Source organism: Triturus cristatus, chromosome 1_1 (genome assembly GCF_964204655.1).
Source record: "Triturus cristatus chromosome 1_1, aTriCri1.1, whole genome shotgun sequence".
Classification (NCBI taxonomy): domain Eukaryota; kingdom Metazoa; phylum Chordata; class Amphibia; order Caudata; family Salamandridae; genus Triturus; species Triturus cristatus.
In genome coordinates, this window is record NC_140579.1 from 892,162,434 (window position 1) to 892,178,261 (window position 15,828).

The 15,828-nt window shown below is 47.7% G+C and overlaps 1 protein-coding gene across 1 annotated transcript in view; it reads right to left on the bottom strand.

Moving 5' to 3' along the window:
- Nucleotides 1-15,121, bottom strand: part of AJUBA (ajuba LIM protein) — a 241,080-nt gene extending 225,959 nt beyond the window's left edge. The window contains exon 1 of the mRNA XM_085650699.1: nucleotides 12,204-15,121. Within this exon, the coding sequence (XP_085506825.1) occupies nucleotides 12,204-13,428 (1,225 nt within the window). The 5' untranslated portion in view covers nucleotides 13,429-15,121. The remainder of the gene's footprint in view (nucleotides 1-12,203) is intronic.
- Nucleotides 15,122-15,828: the final 707 nt, after the last annotated feature.

A 15,828-nucleotide genomic window follows, 5' to 3' on the forward strand; every position in this document is an offset into this window, starting at 1 on the left:
GATCTACCACTGCCTGAGAGTGATCATGTGTTGTTTGTGGATGGATCTTGTCTGAGAACAGAGGAAGGAGTGTTGAGTGCTGCATATGCTGTGTGCAAAGTCTCGGAAGTTGTGGAAGCATCACCTTTGAAAGGAGTTAAATCCGCTCAGGTGGCAGAATTAGAGGCACTGACAAAAGCATGCAAGATTGGGAGGAGTGTGAGAGTGACTGTGATGACTGACAGCCAGTATGGCTTCGGAGTTGTCCATGATTTTGGCCAGCTATGGCTACAAAGAGGTTTCTTGACCTCAAGTGGAACTCCCATAAAGAATGCTGAAGTGGTTGGAAAACTGCTAGAGGCGATACAGCTGCCTAAAGAACTAGCAGTTGTAAAATGTGCTGCTCATGGTCATGGTGACGATTTTGTAACAATGGGTAACAAGTTTGCCAATGACATTGCACAATATTGTGCCAGAAACAATCACTCAATTAACAGGAGTAAAGAACGGGAAATGTCTTCTTGTTCATTAATGTTTACTAATGAAGTGGGGACATGGGAAGAAGTAAAACAGCTGCAGGATGAGGCAGAAGATGATGAAATGAGAGATTGGGTGAAGGTAGGTTGTGCACCTAGAGAAAAAGATCATGTGTGGGTCTATAGGGATGGAAGACCAGTCATGCCAAACAGCATGTTGTCAACAATGGCAAGGATGTATCATGGCCAAGGACACTTGGGGAGGGATGCTATGATAAGAGCCTTTAAGCAAACCTGGTACAGTCCAAAGTTTAGACTGATAGCAGAAAGTCTCTGCCAGAGATGTCTGATATGTCAGCAATTCAATCCTGGAAAGAAAACAGTGGTGAGCCTAGGGACAATAGGCAGGGAGGGAGGGCCCTTCACAAGAATGCAGATAGACTTCATTGAAATGCCCCCAGTCAACAGATTGAGGTATGTCCTGGTGGTGGTCTGTTTGTTCTCAAGGTGGGTGGAGGCATACCCAACAAGAAGAAATGATGGGATAACAGTGGCCAAATTACTGTTAAGAGAGTTCATCTCAAGGTACGGGTTCCCAGTAACCATTGAATCAGACAGAGGAGGACATTTTTATAATGAAATCATGGGTCTAATTTGTGAAGCATTAAGTGTACAGCAGAAGTTGCATTGTGCCTACCGACCAGAGGCTTCAGGGGTAGTTGAGCAGATGAACGGTACTATCAAAAATAGAATTGGCAGAATGTGCTTGGCCACAGGAATGAAATGGCTCGATGTCTTGCCTCTAGTCCTAATGACCATTAGGTCTACTCCAGACAGAACAACAGGTTTGAGTCCACATGAAATTATCATGGGACGTGCTATGAGGCATGCATATGTACCAGTGAACAAGCTGATGACTATAACTGATGACATGATTTTGGATTACTGCAAAGGCCTGGCTGACGCAGTTCATTCTGTGTTTCACCAGGTTGGAGAAGACGCCACCACACTTGAAAAGAAACCAGCCCATGATCTAAGCCCAGGGGACTGGGTAAGAATAAAAGTCCACAGAAGAAGGAATTGCCTGGTTCCAAGGTGGGGAAGGCCAAGACAAGTCATTTTGACCACGACGACTGCTGTGAAGTGCGCTGGTGTGAAGAATTGGATACATGCAAGCCACACACTGAGAGTTCCAAATCCACGAGATGGTACTGGAAAAGAATACTTTGAAGAATCAGATTCCAGTAACGATGCAGACAGTGAGGCAGTAAGAAGGAAAAAGAATCCTGAAAGTGGGGAAACTGAGTCAAGAGAAATTTTCATCCCACCAGAAGAGGTTCTGAAGAGAACAGTGCAAACTGCAGAAGCGAGTTCAGACTCAGAAGAATTGCCTGAGGTTCCAATTGACAGTGACCAACACAAAAAGAAAGAAAGAAAAGAAAAGAACATTCCAACAGAAGAGACACCTGAATCACATGAGGAAATTGGACAAGTTCCACCTGAGATAAATATTGAAGAAAAAGGGACAGACAAAGACAGAGAGGGACAGATTGCAGAAAAACCCCGAGGAGGTGTAGGGAAGATCAACAACAAGCTAGGTGAAGGGACAAGTAGACAGCAAGAAGATTGCGTGTCGGAGACCCGAGGAGGGACAGAAGTAGGGAAATCTCAAGTGGTGGGAAAAGAGACTGTTGGAGAAAAAGAAGTTGTTGGAGAAAAGGAAGCTGTTAACGAACCAGAAGCAACTGAAACAGAGTCTGATGAAAGTGATAATGAGATACATGGAGGACGAGTTCTGAGAAAGAGAACTTGGCTTGGAGAAAGAAACAATAAAGAAGGAAAGCAAAAGAGAAATGCTAAAGGAGATCTTTGGCCAAATAAGATAAAGAGACTGAGGTATAGACTGACACGAGTTAACTCTTCGAAAGCTGAACAAGTGAACGAAGTGTCAAGTCAAAATCCAACTAAAGAAGAAGAAGAAGCAAAGATACCTGAGAGAACCAAAGAATAAGGAAACCAAACCAGAGGTACAAGTCACCGGAATGGACGTATGTGGCACTGCCTGAACAAGGGGAAGAGGCAGACAGCCAAGGAAGTCCAGAGGAGGCTTTACTGAAGGAGGTTGCTGAAGAAGAAGCTGTGGGAATTCTGAGAGTTATCTTGTCCGACATTGGAGAAGAGACGGATATTCAGGACCTGATACAGTTTGATGATGATGAAGAGACAGTGAAAAGTGATGAAAATCCAAATTGAGTAAATCCAAGGAATATTCACTTGGAGAAGAGAAGAAGACGAAATACTAAAAATTAGTAGATTGTTATAATCTGTTGGGTACTTGCTGCCCTTAAAAGTTCAGTAGAGGAGTAGAAGAGGCTAAGTCAAAAGACACGGTCAAATTAACAAAATGGCTAACACTGAGAATAAAAGTAGATGTACCTTTCTGAAAATATGGTGCAAGATGTGCTGCTGCTGTACAAGTTTATTAATGCTGCTTTGGAGCGTGCTTGCTCTACTGATTTCATTTAGAGTCACTATAGACACTTTAGAAGGTCATACTGAGAACAAGACTAATATAGGGAAGAGTCCATTAAAGGTAGTTCCAACTAGAACTAGTATTGTACATATACATAAAGATAGGTCAATTAACGATTTTTCTAGCAATGTTTTTTCTAAATTGTTGTACGAGTACCTAAAGACAATGGAAGTAAGGGATTGCTACGTCTGCATGCAGTTACCTGCCTCTGTTTCGGAAGGAGTGACTTATCATCATCTTCCGGCTACGTATGGAATTTCCTGTAGTGTGTTGATTAGTATATTTTATCAGTTAGGGAAATTAGATTACAATATGTCTAATATAGATAATATTCTTGGGCAATTGCCTATGAATAAAGCACTGAATCCTGCAAAGGATGCTAACACTTTAGGTGAGATTTTTCTAGAAACCAAAGAATTAACCTTAGAATATGTTTTTAGAAATAATTTAACTTGCAGTTTGAAGGGAGAAGAGAAGAATTTTCTAGACATGGTTGAGAGAAAAAGATTGAACATGCACAAGAAAGCAGAAGGGCATAAAATGAGTGATACAATGAGGGATATTGAGAAAGAAAAGGAGTTGAAAAATGGAGCCAGTCCAACTATGGCTATAGATGCCCCACAGAAAGGAAAAATGTGCATTACCAGGAAGAGATCCCAATATGATTATTATTTCATAGGGACTAGTGAGTGCCATGATACATACTTTATTGCAACCGGATGTGGATTTAGAGGAGGAGAAGATCCAGTTTTTCCGGGAGTGTATTATATTTGTGGGAACAAGGCTTATTACCGTTTGCGTGACCATTGGTTTGGTACATGTTATGTTGGCCTGGTCTTTCCAAAGATTTTTCACATGGATAGAGTAGATGATGCTGAACATTCTAACACATTAACACGTTATAGAAGAGAAACATGGACAGAAATTGTAGGGGATATTTTTGGAGCTTTAATTCCAGCAGTGGGAATTTCTTTGAATGCATTTGGCATTCGGAAGCTGTCAACAGTGGTGGATCGCTTGTCAACAAGCACCGCTGGAGGCTTTCTTTTGGTTAATACAGAAATGGTTGCTTTGCGTGCTATGGCAATGCAAAATCGACTTGCCCTTGACATTCTTTTGGCAAAAGAGGGTGGAGTCTGTGGAATGTTGAAAGTTCAACAATGTTGCACTTACATTCCTGACGAAAGTAAAGATCTAAAAGTCTATATCAAAAATATTACTGATTTGCATGAAGAATTAGTACCACTGGAAGCTGAAAGTATCTGGACTAAAATGGCTAATAAGATGATTGCTATCAAAAACTTTGTAGCTAAAATAGGTAGTACCATATTTGGTAAAATATTATTTCCATTAACATGTGCAATTGTTGCATTATTGATCCTTAGATTAGGATGTATGTGTTGTAGATATAGAAGAAATAAAAAGAAAATCACAAAAGAAAATGTTAAAAGGAGACAAAAGAAACCAGAAAGAGATCCACAAGAAATAGAACTAGAAGAGCTAAGACAAAGCATGTATATAGAAACTAAAAAGGAAGATGAGATGGAAACTAGGGTTTAGAAACATGAAAAAGAACAAGAAGATATTTTGAATTCTTCCAAAAGGGGAATCTTAATTGATTATTTTTTTGGGGGGGGGTTTTGATTTTTGTGGTGATTATATATCACCAAAGGGGGAATGGATGGAGCAGGGTTTTTATTTTAAAACCGAATACCTGTTTCACTTTTGCATGTTATAACTAAAAGTACTACTGATTAATTATTAAGTATTAAAAGTTTGTCAAATGTTGTCTAATCAACCTTATTAACAAGAGAATTACACGTGGGAATGCTATTGCATGGCTACAATAATAAGTGAACTAAGTTGGTGAGCAAACTGACAGAAATCAATGTTGCTTATGTGATGTTATGGTGTTTGCGCTTTAAATTAATAGGCATTAATGGCTTTTGATGTCGCAAATGGCTAGATAAATACACATAAGGGTATTAGCAGGGGAATAACACTGTATAATCATTTCCGTGCAGTAATTCTGTTTTATGTTTATTTTTGCTTAAGTTGTCCAATGTGGCCTACCCGAAAATGGCTGCCATCTACAGCCTGCACTCGAGTAGATGGAAATTTACAAAAAGGCTTCGCTCTGCCTATGACCTTGCACCTCCGATGAACTGAAAAGCCATAAGCATGATGACAAGTCCGGGACATCTGCCAAGAGCCCCTGGAAGACGGAAAAAGTTATACGAACTTGTTATGAACTCACTATTGAAACAAATTCACCTAGTAGAGACATCCGTAAAAGTATCGAATTAGTCATGGACGTTCAATTCTGCTATTCATTATTTGGGACAATCTATGCGTGAGAAAATCTCGCAGAATATCGAAAAAGTACCAAGATGACATTATTTCCGCCATTCATCCGTTCTGAACAAAGAAATTTAACTTTATAGAATGTAAATTTTAGTATAAATAATAGTAGACTAGAGAGGTCTAGCGCCACTTCTTCCCGAGCTGATGATGCGAGGTCCCTATGCTGACGGAGAGGACGATGACTCTACATGACGGCAGAAAACTATTATTCTTCTACAGAGGACCGATTCTGACTTAGGATCTGACATTTAGACAGAATAGGTAAATATGAGAAAAAAATGAATTTGCATTTAATTGGCTTTTCTTGAAATTTTAGATAAATGAACAATCTGTTTGAATTTCTGTCTCGGGTGATTATTTCTGGTCATGTTTATTGATTTTATTGTGTATTCTTTGAAATGTATTTTGTTAGATCTATAGCAACTAGCTGGTCGCATTGACCTCAAATTACAGGCAGATTAGATAGAGGCTTCTGGGATGTGAAAGGTGTTTCCCCTTTACTGGGCGCGGATAGAGTGATTTAGGGTGAATGTTGGTGTAATGGGCCCCACCAGCGTGTGATGTGTGTATGTGTGTGTGACTGTGAAATCATACCGTCCGTGGAAGTAGAGGGGATTCGGAGGCTCTGATCTGCACCACTAGCGCCTACGCTTTTCTGTCCGACTAAGCAAGTCTACACTCCCCTAGCTAACTGACATCCATCCGCAGGGCTGGCTGACTCAGGCTCTCCCACAATGCCCCGCGGCAATGGCTGCAACAATATTCCAAAGTGCCACTAAAACGCCTACCCTGTAGCCAGCACTTCCACAGCGATCTTTCATAACCAGAGCAAAACACTCATGTTCTCTCCATATTGCCTACACTTGCCCACACAGCTTCAAAGTCCGCTCTCACTGACTTGGTGGATGAAGGAAGCTTGCACTGGTGCTTCCGTGTGTCAAAGGGAAGCTTGCAAGGCTGGTAGAACCAGTCTGCATGATGCAAGCGTGCATTACTGGTAGATCACTTCCAGTTTTGTGCGTGTCGATTGCACTTTGTGTTGTTGATGCTGTGTGAGTGAAACTTGTACTGGTGTTGCCAGCACTAAATGGGTGGTGTGTGGGAGAGCGAAGGCTCTGACGCTGCTGTATGAGATGCATTGTCTTTTTGCCTTTCTGCTGCCCACACTGTACCTGTTTTGTATGTAAGAGAGGCTTGCAAAGCTTTTGTCTGTTCTGGAGGGAGGCCTGCTTTAATGCTGCCCAAACTACGAGCCGAAAAGGAGTTGGCAGCACTTCCCTTTGACTTTGTATGAACTCCTTGCACTGCAGCTGTTCCGAGGGGCGGGGATTGGGGGCGCTCGGACTGCTTGTTTCCGGTCCAGGGAGGACCTGGCTTGGCAGTTCGGTCTGGACTGTTCCCATGAGGCACAGGGTCAAGACTGATTTGCTTATGGCTGGGTCCAAACTGGGGTGGCGTAGTGGGCAAAAGAACTATGGATTTAACCCAGATCTCTTGATTGGGGGACAATGTTTGAATCATTCAGCATTCCGTCCATCATTTGTTGCAGTTACACTCTGCTCTATGGAAGACATGTGTGAATGAATACAATGCTAGCGTGCTCTAGCTGCACAGTTAGTGAAGGAAGCTTGCACTGCTGCTGGTCTATGGTATGTATGTGTGAATGAATACAACACTACTGTGTTCTAGCTGCGCAGTTAGTGAAAGAAGCTTGCGCTGCCTTTGCTCTATGGTAGACGTGTGAATAAATACAATGTTACCGGGTTCCAGCTGCATAGTTAGTGAAGGAAGCTTGCACTGCTGCTGTCTTTATGTGTGAATAAATACAACGCTGCTATGTTCTAGCTGCACTGTTAGTGAAGGAAGTGTGTGCCCCTGCTGGCTGTGCTCTATGGTAGACATGTGTGAATGAATACAAAGCTAGCATGTTCTAGCTGCACAGTTAGTGAGGGGCGCTTGCGCTGCTGCCGACTCTGCCTTATGGTATTCATGTGTAAATGAATAGAATGCTGCTGTGTTCTAGGGGTACAGTCAGTGAAGGAAGCTCACGCTGCTGCAGCCTCTGCTCTATGGAATGCATGTGCGAATGAATACAACACTGTGTTCTGGCTGCACAGTTAGTGAGGGAAGCTTACTCTGACGCCTCTGCTCTATGGTATGCAAGTGTGAATGAATATAATGCTACTGCGTTCTAGCTGCACAGTTAGTGGAGGAAGCTTGCACTGCTGCTGCCTGTGATCTATAGTATGCATGTGTGAATAAATACAATGCTACCGTGTTCTAGCTGCGCAGTTAGTGAAAGAAGCTTGCGCTGCCTCTGCTCTATGGTAGACATGTGTGAATAAATACAATGCTAGTGTGTTCTAGCTACACAGTTAGTGAAGGAAGCTTGCACTGCTGCTGCACTGCTCTATGGTATGCATGTGCGAATGAATACAACGCTACCGCATTCCAGCTGCACAGTTAGTGAAGGAAGCTTGCGCTGCCTCTGCTCTATGGTAGACATGTGTGAATAAATACAATGCTACCACGTTCTAGCTACATAGTTAGTGAAGGAAGCTTGTGTTGCTGCTGCCTCTGCTCTATGGTATGCATGTGTGCATGAATACAACGCTGCTGTGTTCTAGCTGCACTGTTAGTGAAGAAAGCTTGTGCTGCTGCTGCCTGTGCTCTATGGTAGACATGTGTGAATGAATACAATGCTAGCTTGTTCTAGCAGAACAGTTAGTGAGGGCCGCTTGTGCTGCTGCCGCCTCTGCCTTATGGTATGCATGTGTAAATGAATAAAATGCTGCTGTGTTCTAGGGGTACAGTTAGTGAAGGAAGCTTGCGCTGCTGCCGCCTCTGCTTTATGGTATGCATGTGCGAATGAATACACTGCTGCTTTGTCCTAGGGGTACAGTTAGTGAAGGAAGCTAGTGGTGCAGCTGCCTCTGCTCTGTGGTTTGCATGTGTGAATGAATACAATGCTAGAGTGTTCTAGCAGCACAGTTAGTGAGGGAAGCTTGCGCTGCCGCCTCCTCTGCCCTATGGTATGCATGTGTAAATGAATACAACGCTGCTGTGTCCTAGCTGCACTGTTAGTTAAGGAAGCTTGTGCTGCTGCCGCCTCTGCTCTATGGTATGCATGTGTGCATGAATACAACACTGCTGTGTTCTAGCTGCACTGTTAGTGAAGAAAGCTTGTGCTGCTGCTGCCTGTGCTCTATGGTATGCATGTGTGAATGAATACAATGCTAGCTTGTTCTAGCAGAACAGTTAGTGAGGGACGCTTGTGCTGCTGCCGCCTCTGCCTTATGGTATGCATGTGTAAATGAATAAAATGCTGCTGTGTTCTAGGGGTACAGTTAGTGAAGGAAGCTTGCGCTGCTGCCGCCTCTGCTTTATGGTATGCATGTGCGAATGAATACACTGCTGCTGTGTCCTAGGGGTACACTTAGTGAAGGAAGCTAGTGGTGCAGCTGCCTCTGCTCTGTGGTATGCATGTGTGAATGAATACAATGCTAGCGTGTTCTAGCAGCACAGTTAGTGAGGGAAGCTTGCGCTGCCGCCTCCTCTGCCTTATGGTATGCATGTGTAAATGAATACAACGCTGCTGTGTTCTAGCTGCACTGTTAGTGAAGGAAGCGTGTGCTGCTGCCGCCTCTGCTCTATGGTATGCATGTGTGCATGAATACAACGCTGCTGTGTTCTAGCTGCACTGTTAGTGAAGAAAGCTTGTGCTGCTGCTGCCTGTGCTCTATGGTAGACATATGTGAATGAATACAATGCTAGCTTGTTCTAGCAGAACAGTTAGTGAGGGACGCTTGTGCTTCTGCCGCCTCTGCCTTATGGTATGCATGTGTAAATGAATAAAATGCTGCTGTGTTCTAGGGGTACAGTTAGTGAAGGAAGCTTGCGCTGCTGCCGCCTCTGCTTTATGGTATGCATGTGCGAATGAATACACTGCTGCTGTGTCCTAGGGGTACAGTTAGTGAAGGAAGCTAGTGGTGCAGCTGCCTCTGCTCTGTGGTTTGCATGTGTGAATGAATACAATGCTAGCGTGTTCTAGCAGCACAGTTAGTGAGGGAAGCTTGCGCTGCCGCCTCCTCTGCCTTATGGTATGCATGTGTAAATGAATACAACGCTGCTGTGTTCTAGCTGCACTGTTAGTGAAGGAAGCTTGTGCTGCTGCTGCCTCTGCTCTGTGGTATGCATGTGTGAATGCATACAACACTGTTCTGGCAGCACAGTTAGTGAGGGAAGCTTACTCTGACGCCTCTGCTCTCTGGTATGCATGTGTGAGTGAATACAATGCTAGTGTGCTCAAGCTCCACAGTTAGTGAAAGAAGCTTGCGCTGCTGCTGCCTCTGGTCTATGGTATGCATGTGTGAATGAGAACAATGCTACCGCGTTCTAGGTGCACAGTTAGTGATGTAAACTTGTGCTGCTGCCACCTCGGCTCCATTGTATGCATGTGTGAATTAATACAACACTACTTTGTTCTAGCTGCAAGGTAAGCAAAGGAAGCGTGAGCTGCTGCCACCTCTGCTGTATGGTATGCATGTGTGAATGAATACAATGCTAGCGTGCTCTAGCTGCACTGATAGTGAAGGAAGCTTGCACCACTGCTGGCGCCTCTGCTCTATAGTATGCATGTGTGAATGAATACAAAGCTGTCGTGTTCTAGCTGCAGTTAGTGAAGGAAGCTTGCACCGCCACCGCCCCTGCTCTATGGTATTCATGTGTGAATGAATACAACGCTGTTTTGTTCTAGGGGTACAGTAAGTGAAGTACGCTTGCACTGCTGCCGCATCTGCCCTATGGTGGGCATGTGTGAATTAATACAACGCGCCAATATGTGCCTTACCCATTTTGTATGTAAGGGACGCTTGTGCTGCATAGTATTAGTTGTAGCTGTTTGGCTTGTAAGGGGAAACTGTTCACCACTCTGGCTCACGCAGTAATTGTTCTTTGTGAGAGCTGAAGTGTGATTGCTACCTGTACCGAACATGTGTGTTAAGGGAATGTTGACCATTTTGTACCTGCTCTGTTTGTATGATGAATGCTGCCGGGCTGCTGCCCTTACTGTACCTACTCTGTGTGAGAGGGAGGCTTGCACTGCTGCTTTCAGTGTTGTACCTGATGTGTGTGCTATGTAGGCTTGTACTGCTGCCGTCTGTACTATGCCTGCTTTGCTCTGAGGGACGGTGGTACTGGCTCTTTTACTGTACCACTGTTGTAAGTGGAGGGGATTGCTCATGCACATGCTTTTAGTGTTCTGCCTGAGTGGAGGGCTTTCATTGCTGCTGACTGTACCTCCTCTGTGGATGAGGGGATCCTGCACTGATCCGGTCAGTACTGTACCCATCTGTATTAAGAAAGTCTGCATTACTCCTGTCCATATTGTATCTGTTCAACGTGGGTGGGAAGCTTGCACTGATGTTGTTTGTGTTGCACCAGTTCTGAATTTCAAGAGAGCATACCGAGCTGCTGCATGTATTATGCTTGACAGGGAGTGTGCGAGGTAAGCTTGCAGTGCAGTTGCTTCTGTAACTATAGTGGATATGACAAGCTTCCACTGACCACCGTCGGCTTCTGTCTGCTTTACCTGTTAAGTTTGTGAGGGGGGCATGTATTGCTACTACGTGCTGAAAGCCTGCTGTGTGCAAGGGAAACTATCACTATCTTCACCTGTGATGTGTCAGGGAAGCCTGTAACATTACTAGCTGGGTTCTACCCATTGTGTGCATGCAACTTAGGATATCTGTGACGGTGCGAGTGGTTGAAAAGTTTCAGCACTCCGTCCATCATCTTGTTGTGTTTTCTATGTTCGCTCTAAGTGGTCAAGGGTATGCCCAGACATGGGTCTCGTCCTTTCTGTGCCACTGGATTCAAGCTATCCTGGCTGATGAGGGGTAATACCCTGAAACTGGTCACAAGATGCGTGCTTCCGGTACAGGGAGGACCTGGCCTGGCAGTTCGGGCTGGACTGTTCCCAGGGCAAACGGGGTCAAGACTGATTTGCATATGACTGGGTCTAAATTGGAGTGGCATAGGGGGGCAAAAGAAGGATGGATTAAACCCAGATCTGTGACTTGGGGTGAGCGATTGAAAGGTTTCAGCGCTCTGTCCATCATCTTGTTGTATTTACAACTTAGGATAGGTGGTTGAAGCTTTTTCTAGTGAACTGAAATCTTGCACTGCCACTGCACATGGCGCAGCTGGTGTATGTGTGCAAGAGAAAGGCCCTTTCATATACATGCAGGTTACAGTGGATGCCTGTGTGTGCTGTACGCCTTCACTGCCACTGCATGAAGTTGTGTGTAAGAGACTCGCTCTGCTGTTACTGTAAGTTTGCTGTGTGTGTGGAAAGCCTATGCTGTTGCTCAGCATGCTGCATTTGCTCTGCTTTTGTGTCCGAGAATTACACACTGTTACCTACGTGTTCCCTGTGTTTCCACTACTTCTGTATGCATGAAGGATTCATTAGTATGATATCTGTGGCATACCTAGTCTGTAAAGAAACATTGCACTGCGTACTCCTCAAAGCACAAGACTCTGCGTGTATATCGCCTGGTCTGTGCATCCTGGAGGCCTGGCAGTGACAGCTTTATGTAGTTGCTGTGTGTGGACGATTGACTGCTCACTTGTGTGAATGTGCTTCTGATCTGTGCATTCGCTATACAAAAGCCGAACCTCTGGTCTTTGCCGCAAGTTTTTTTTAGACACATGAGTCGATGTATCTACATTATTACCAATGCTTCTGTAAGCCACCGAGATCTGCTTTACTAGATCAAATTATCACAGCCAACGCTGAATGTGACGCTTCTCACTGATTACCTAGTTTAACTGGAAAACAGTCCACTCACCGAAGTAGTCCTCTTTCACCTCGTGCGCGCCTGGCACCTCCTGGGCACCAGCAGCCACCGGGCTGACCTGAGCCGAGGCCACCTGCTGGAAACCGTCAGGGCCCGCTCGCACCTCGGACACCCGCCTCGCACCTCCGCGCAGCATCACGGCCAGCTCCTCCTGGTACTGCGCGCCGGTGGAGAACCGCAGCGCGTGGCTGCACTCCGGGTACCCGGCCACCGAGCGCCGGACGGGCTGGGCGGGCTCCGGGTGGCCGCAGCCGGGGAGGCCGGCAATACCCAGCGCCGGCGGGTAGGAGTGCCGGCTGTCCTGGGCCAGGGCTCCGGGCCTCAGGTGGCAGAGGCGGTGCAGCGCCTCGTCCAGCTCCGGGTAGGGTACCAGGCCGCCGCTACCCTCGCCCAGGCCCGAGCCGGCCGGGCTCAGCGAGTAGGAGCCGCCGGGCTGCGGGCTGCCGTGGCGCTGGTCGTAGCCCAGGCTGATGCCGCTGGTGCGGTTGCTGCAGGGCCGGCTGGGGCAGTCCATGTTGATGCTGGTTCTGGGGCTGGAGTGCTTGCTGGTGTCGCTGGCGAAGCTGGAGCGGGGGCTGGTGACCCCCTCGGGCCCGGAGGCGTAGGCCGTCGGGTATTGGCTCCCAGCCGGCGGGCACTCGTCCACCGTGCCGACCTCGAAGAGCTGGCAGGCCCGCGGGCCGGCGTAGGCCGAAAGCTCGCTGCCGGTGCTGTAGCGGTGCTCCTTGCTGTAGCGGTGGCTGCCCAGGTCGCTCCCCGTGCTGTGGCGAGCCACATCCTGCGAGTACCGCCGCCCCCACTCCCCCCCGAAGTCCCCGGCGCTGTAGCGGTGCGCCTCCAGCGAGGCTCGCTTGCGGCCGTCCGTGCGCCGGGCCACCACCACCCCGCAGTCCTGGAAGCCGCTGTCGGCGCCGCTGAAGCGGTAGCCCCCCTCGGGCGGCTCGTCAGCCGAGCCGCTGCGGCCCCACTGCCACTCCCCGGGCCGCAGGGTGGCACTCATCCGCAGCAGGGGAGGCCTGGACGCCTTCTCGGGGTCGGGGTAGGACTGGGCCGGTTGCCTTGGGGCATCAGTGTCTGGCTGGGGGGTAACCGTGGAGGTGGTGGCTTTGGCGGGCGGTTCTTGCTTCCGACGGCCGAACTTGGCACTCCCAGAGTCTGTGATCCGGAGCCTCTCCAGTAGCTTACTGGCCTTCTCCCCGAGCCGGTCCATATTCATTCAAGAGAAAGGAGGGTAGTAACTCAGTCTTGGGACCTCTCCTAACCGGGACACAGAAGCAAGTAAATCCACAAGTCCTTTTCACCATAAACTCAGAAGGTGGTGGACCACGTTGCCTTTGTGCAGAGGCAGGGCTCGAGGCAAGGACAGTAAAATGAACGGTTCATCAAAGCAGAGCGCTGGGCTGTCCTCCAGGGCCAATACAGTAGAGGAGTTCTGTCGGAGGATTACACCAGTGACTCAAGGCTAATACAGTGAAACCAAGGAGGAATCAAACCAGGCCCCCTGCCTGCTCACCCAGTCAGTACAGTAACATCACACGGAGCTCATCTAAGGCGCAGTAGACGGCAGAGGGAAGCCCAGCACACAGTTCTAAGTAATCAATTTCTGCAGCTCATACCATTCTAGGGAGATCGGCTCAGACTCCGAGCTATTCGGGTGAGACAAGACCGTCTTAAAATATAGACCACTTACAGGTAAGATGGATGAAGCTAACTTCATGCAGTTCCCGCACTCCCTGCATGCGGGCAGATAGGCCCCCCACTTGCCTCTGGCAGCTTCACCACTTCCCGTAGGAGAGTGAAGTGTGTCTTCACTCCCATCTAGTAGCTCCCGCACTCCCTGCAGGTCAGGTGGTGTCTACTCCGCTCCGGCAGCTTCAGCACTCCCTGCAGGTGGGCGGATGGTGTTTTCACTCCCCTCTTGCAGACAGCACACTCCTTGATGGGGGACGTTTGAAGTTTTCGCTGCAAATTTGCAGCTCCATATCTCCCTGCATGAGGAAAGTGGGTGGCTTCGTACTATTCCTGCAGCTCCAACTTTCTCTGCAGGAGGACAGCCGGTGTCTTCAGTCCCTCTTGCAGCTACAACACTCCGCGCAGTAGGGCAGGGGAAGAGTACTATCCCTTCCAGCAGCTCCAGTGCTCCATGCAGGTGGGAAAAGGATGGATTTACGCCCCTCTGGTAGGAAAAGATACCCATACAGAAAGTCAGGGGATGGTTTCGGTACCCGTTTCTTCAGGACTCCCTGCAGCACGACAGGGAGCCCCAGTAATCTGTTGTATTCTCCCAACTTCTTGCAGTTGGGAACGCCCTGCAGCTCAGAGCAGTGCTTCAGTTTTTCCTGCATCCCCGGCCTCCATGCAAGAGGGCAGATGGCGACTTGAAAGCCTCTTCGCCGTCCAGGAGCCCAGGAGGTGTCTTCGATGCCTGCAGCTCTTAATTCCTGCAGCTCAAGCAGTCTCTGCAGGAGGGCAGAGGGTGGCTCCCGTCCCTTCCCGCAGCTCCGGGCAGAGGGTAGGTAGCTTCAGCCTGTTTCAGCCTAAAAGTAGTGCTTTATTCTTCTTCCGTCCGCTCTGTTTCAGACCCCCTTGCTTCTTCCGGCGACAGGGCACGCGAGGGCCCCAGTAGTTTCCCCCGGCAGCAACGCGTGCAGATGGTTGCTGTCCTCATGCCCGAGGCCAAACTTTCTGTACGTTCAAAGAGTTCGTCTGTGCCCCTGTTACTGCCTCTGTTCCGCGGATCTCGTCATCCTGCCTCTGGATGGCGGAGGAATTCCTTATAGGATTTTCATATTTCACTTTTTTTGTTGGGGGAGGTAGGGTGGTGCCAGCCCCGTACAGAAGTTTTCTACCGGGGGCTGGGGCGTCCGTGGCGTTGAAGGGTCTACACAAGTGTCAGCTCCCGAGTGCACGGTTGTGGCGGAGGGAAGGGGTCCATGTTTTGTCAGGTTTAGGAGAGGGATTATTTCTGCTCCAAGTCTGGAATGCGGCGGAGGGTTAAGCGGGAAAAGAGTGGTGAAAGAGCCTGTGAGAATGAGGCACTGAAGAATGTCTGAGAGGCCTTGGGGTGGTGGGGGCTGTGAGGGGTAGGTGGGAGGCTTTGGGGGATAGCGGGAGGGAGTGAGGGGCTGGGAGCTCCTGCTAAATCTTGCAGACATTCCGCACAAGATAGGATGTGTGCCCAGGAAATAGACTCAAGTACTGCAAACAGTAGGCGTTTTCAAGCTTCACCCTGGCGTTCTCTGTTCCACTCACAGTTCCCTTATGTTTGTTCCAGACCGTGCATGTCTGCTTTATACACAATGACCTTTTTCCCTGCTTTCTCTTCACGACTGTATCCTCGATCAAGGCTCTTTTCAAACTAATGTCCTGCTGGGAAGATGCAGAAGGTGTTTCCTACTCTTTCCAAGACAACATGCTCTCGTAATGCTCTAACGACATCTGATGTCACATTTCAGTCTCGCTCCCTTCTCGTAAGTTTTTCACTTTTTTCTGTTTCTGTATCTCCCCTCTCATGTCACATTTCTTCCTTTGCCTTTCTTCCTTAACTATTTCGCCCTTTATCTTTCCTTCTCTTAATTTCAGGCTCACTGCATCTCTCTCTCCTGAAACCTGCATC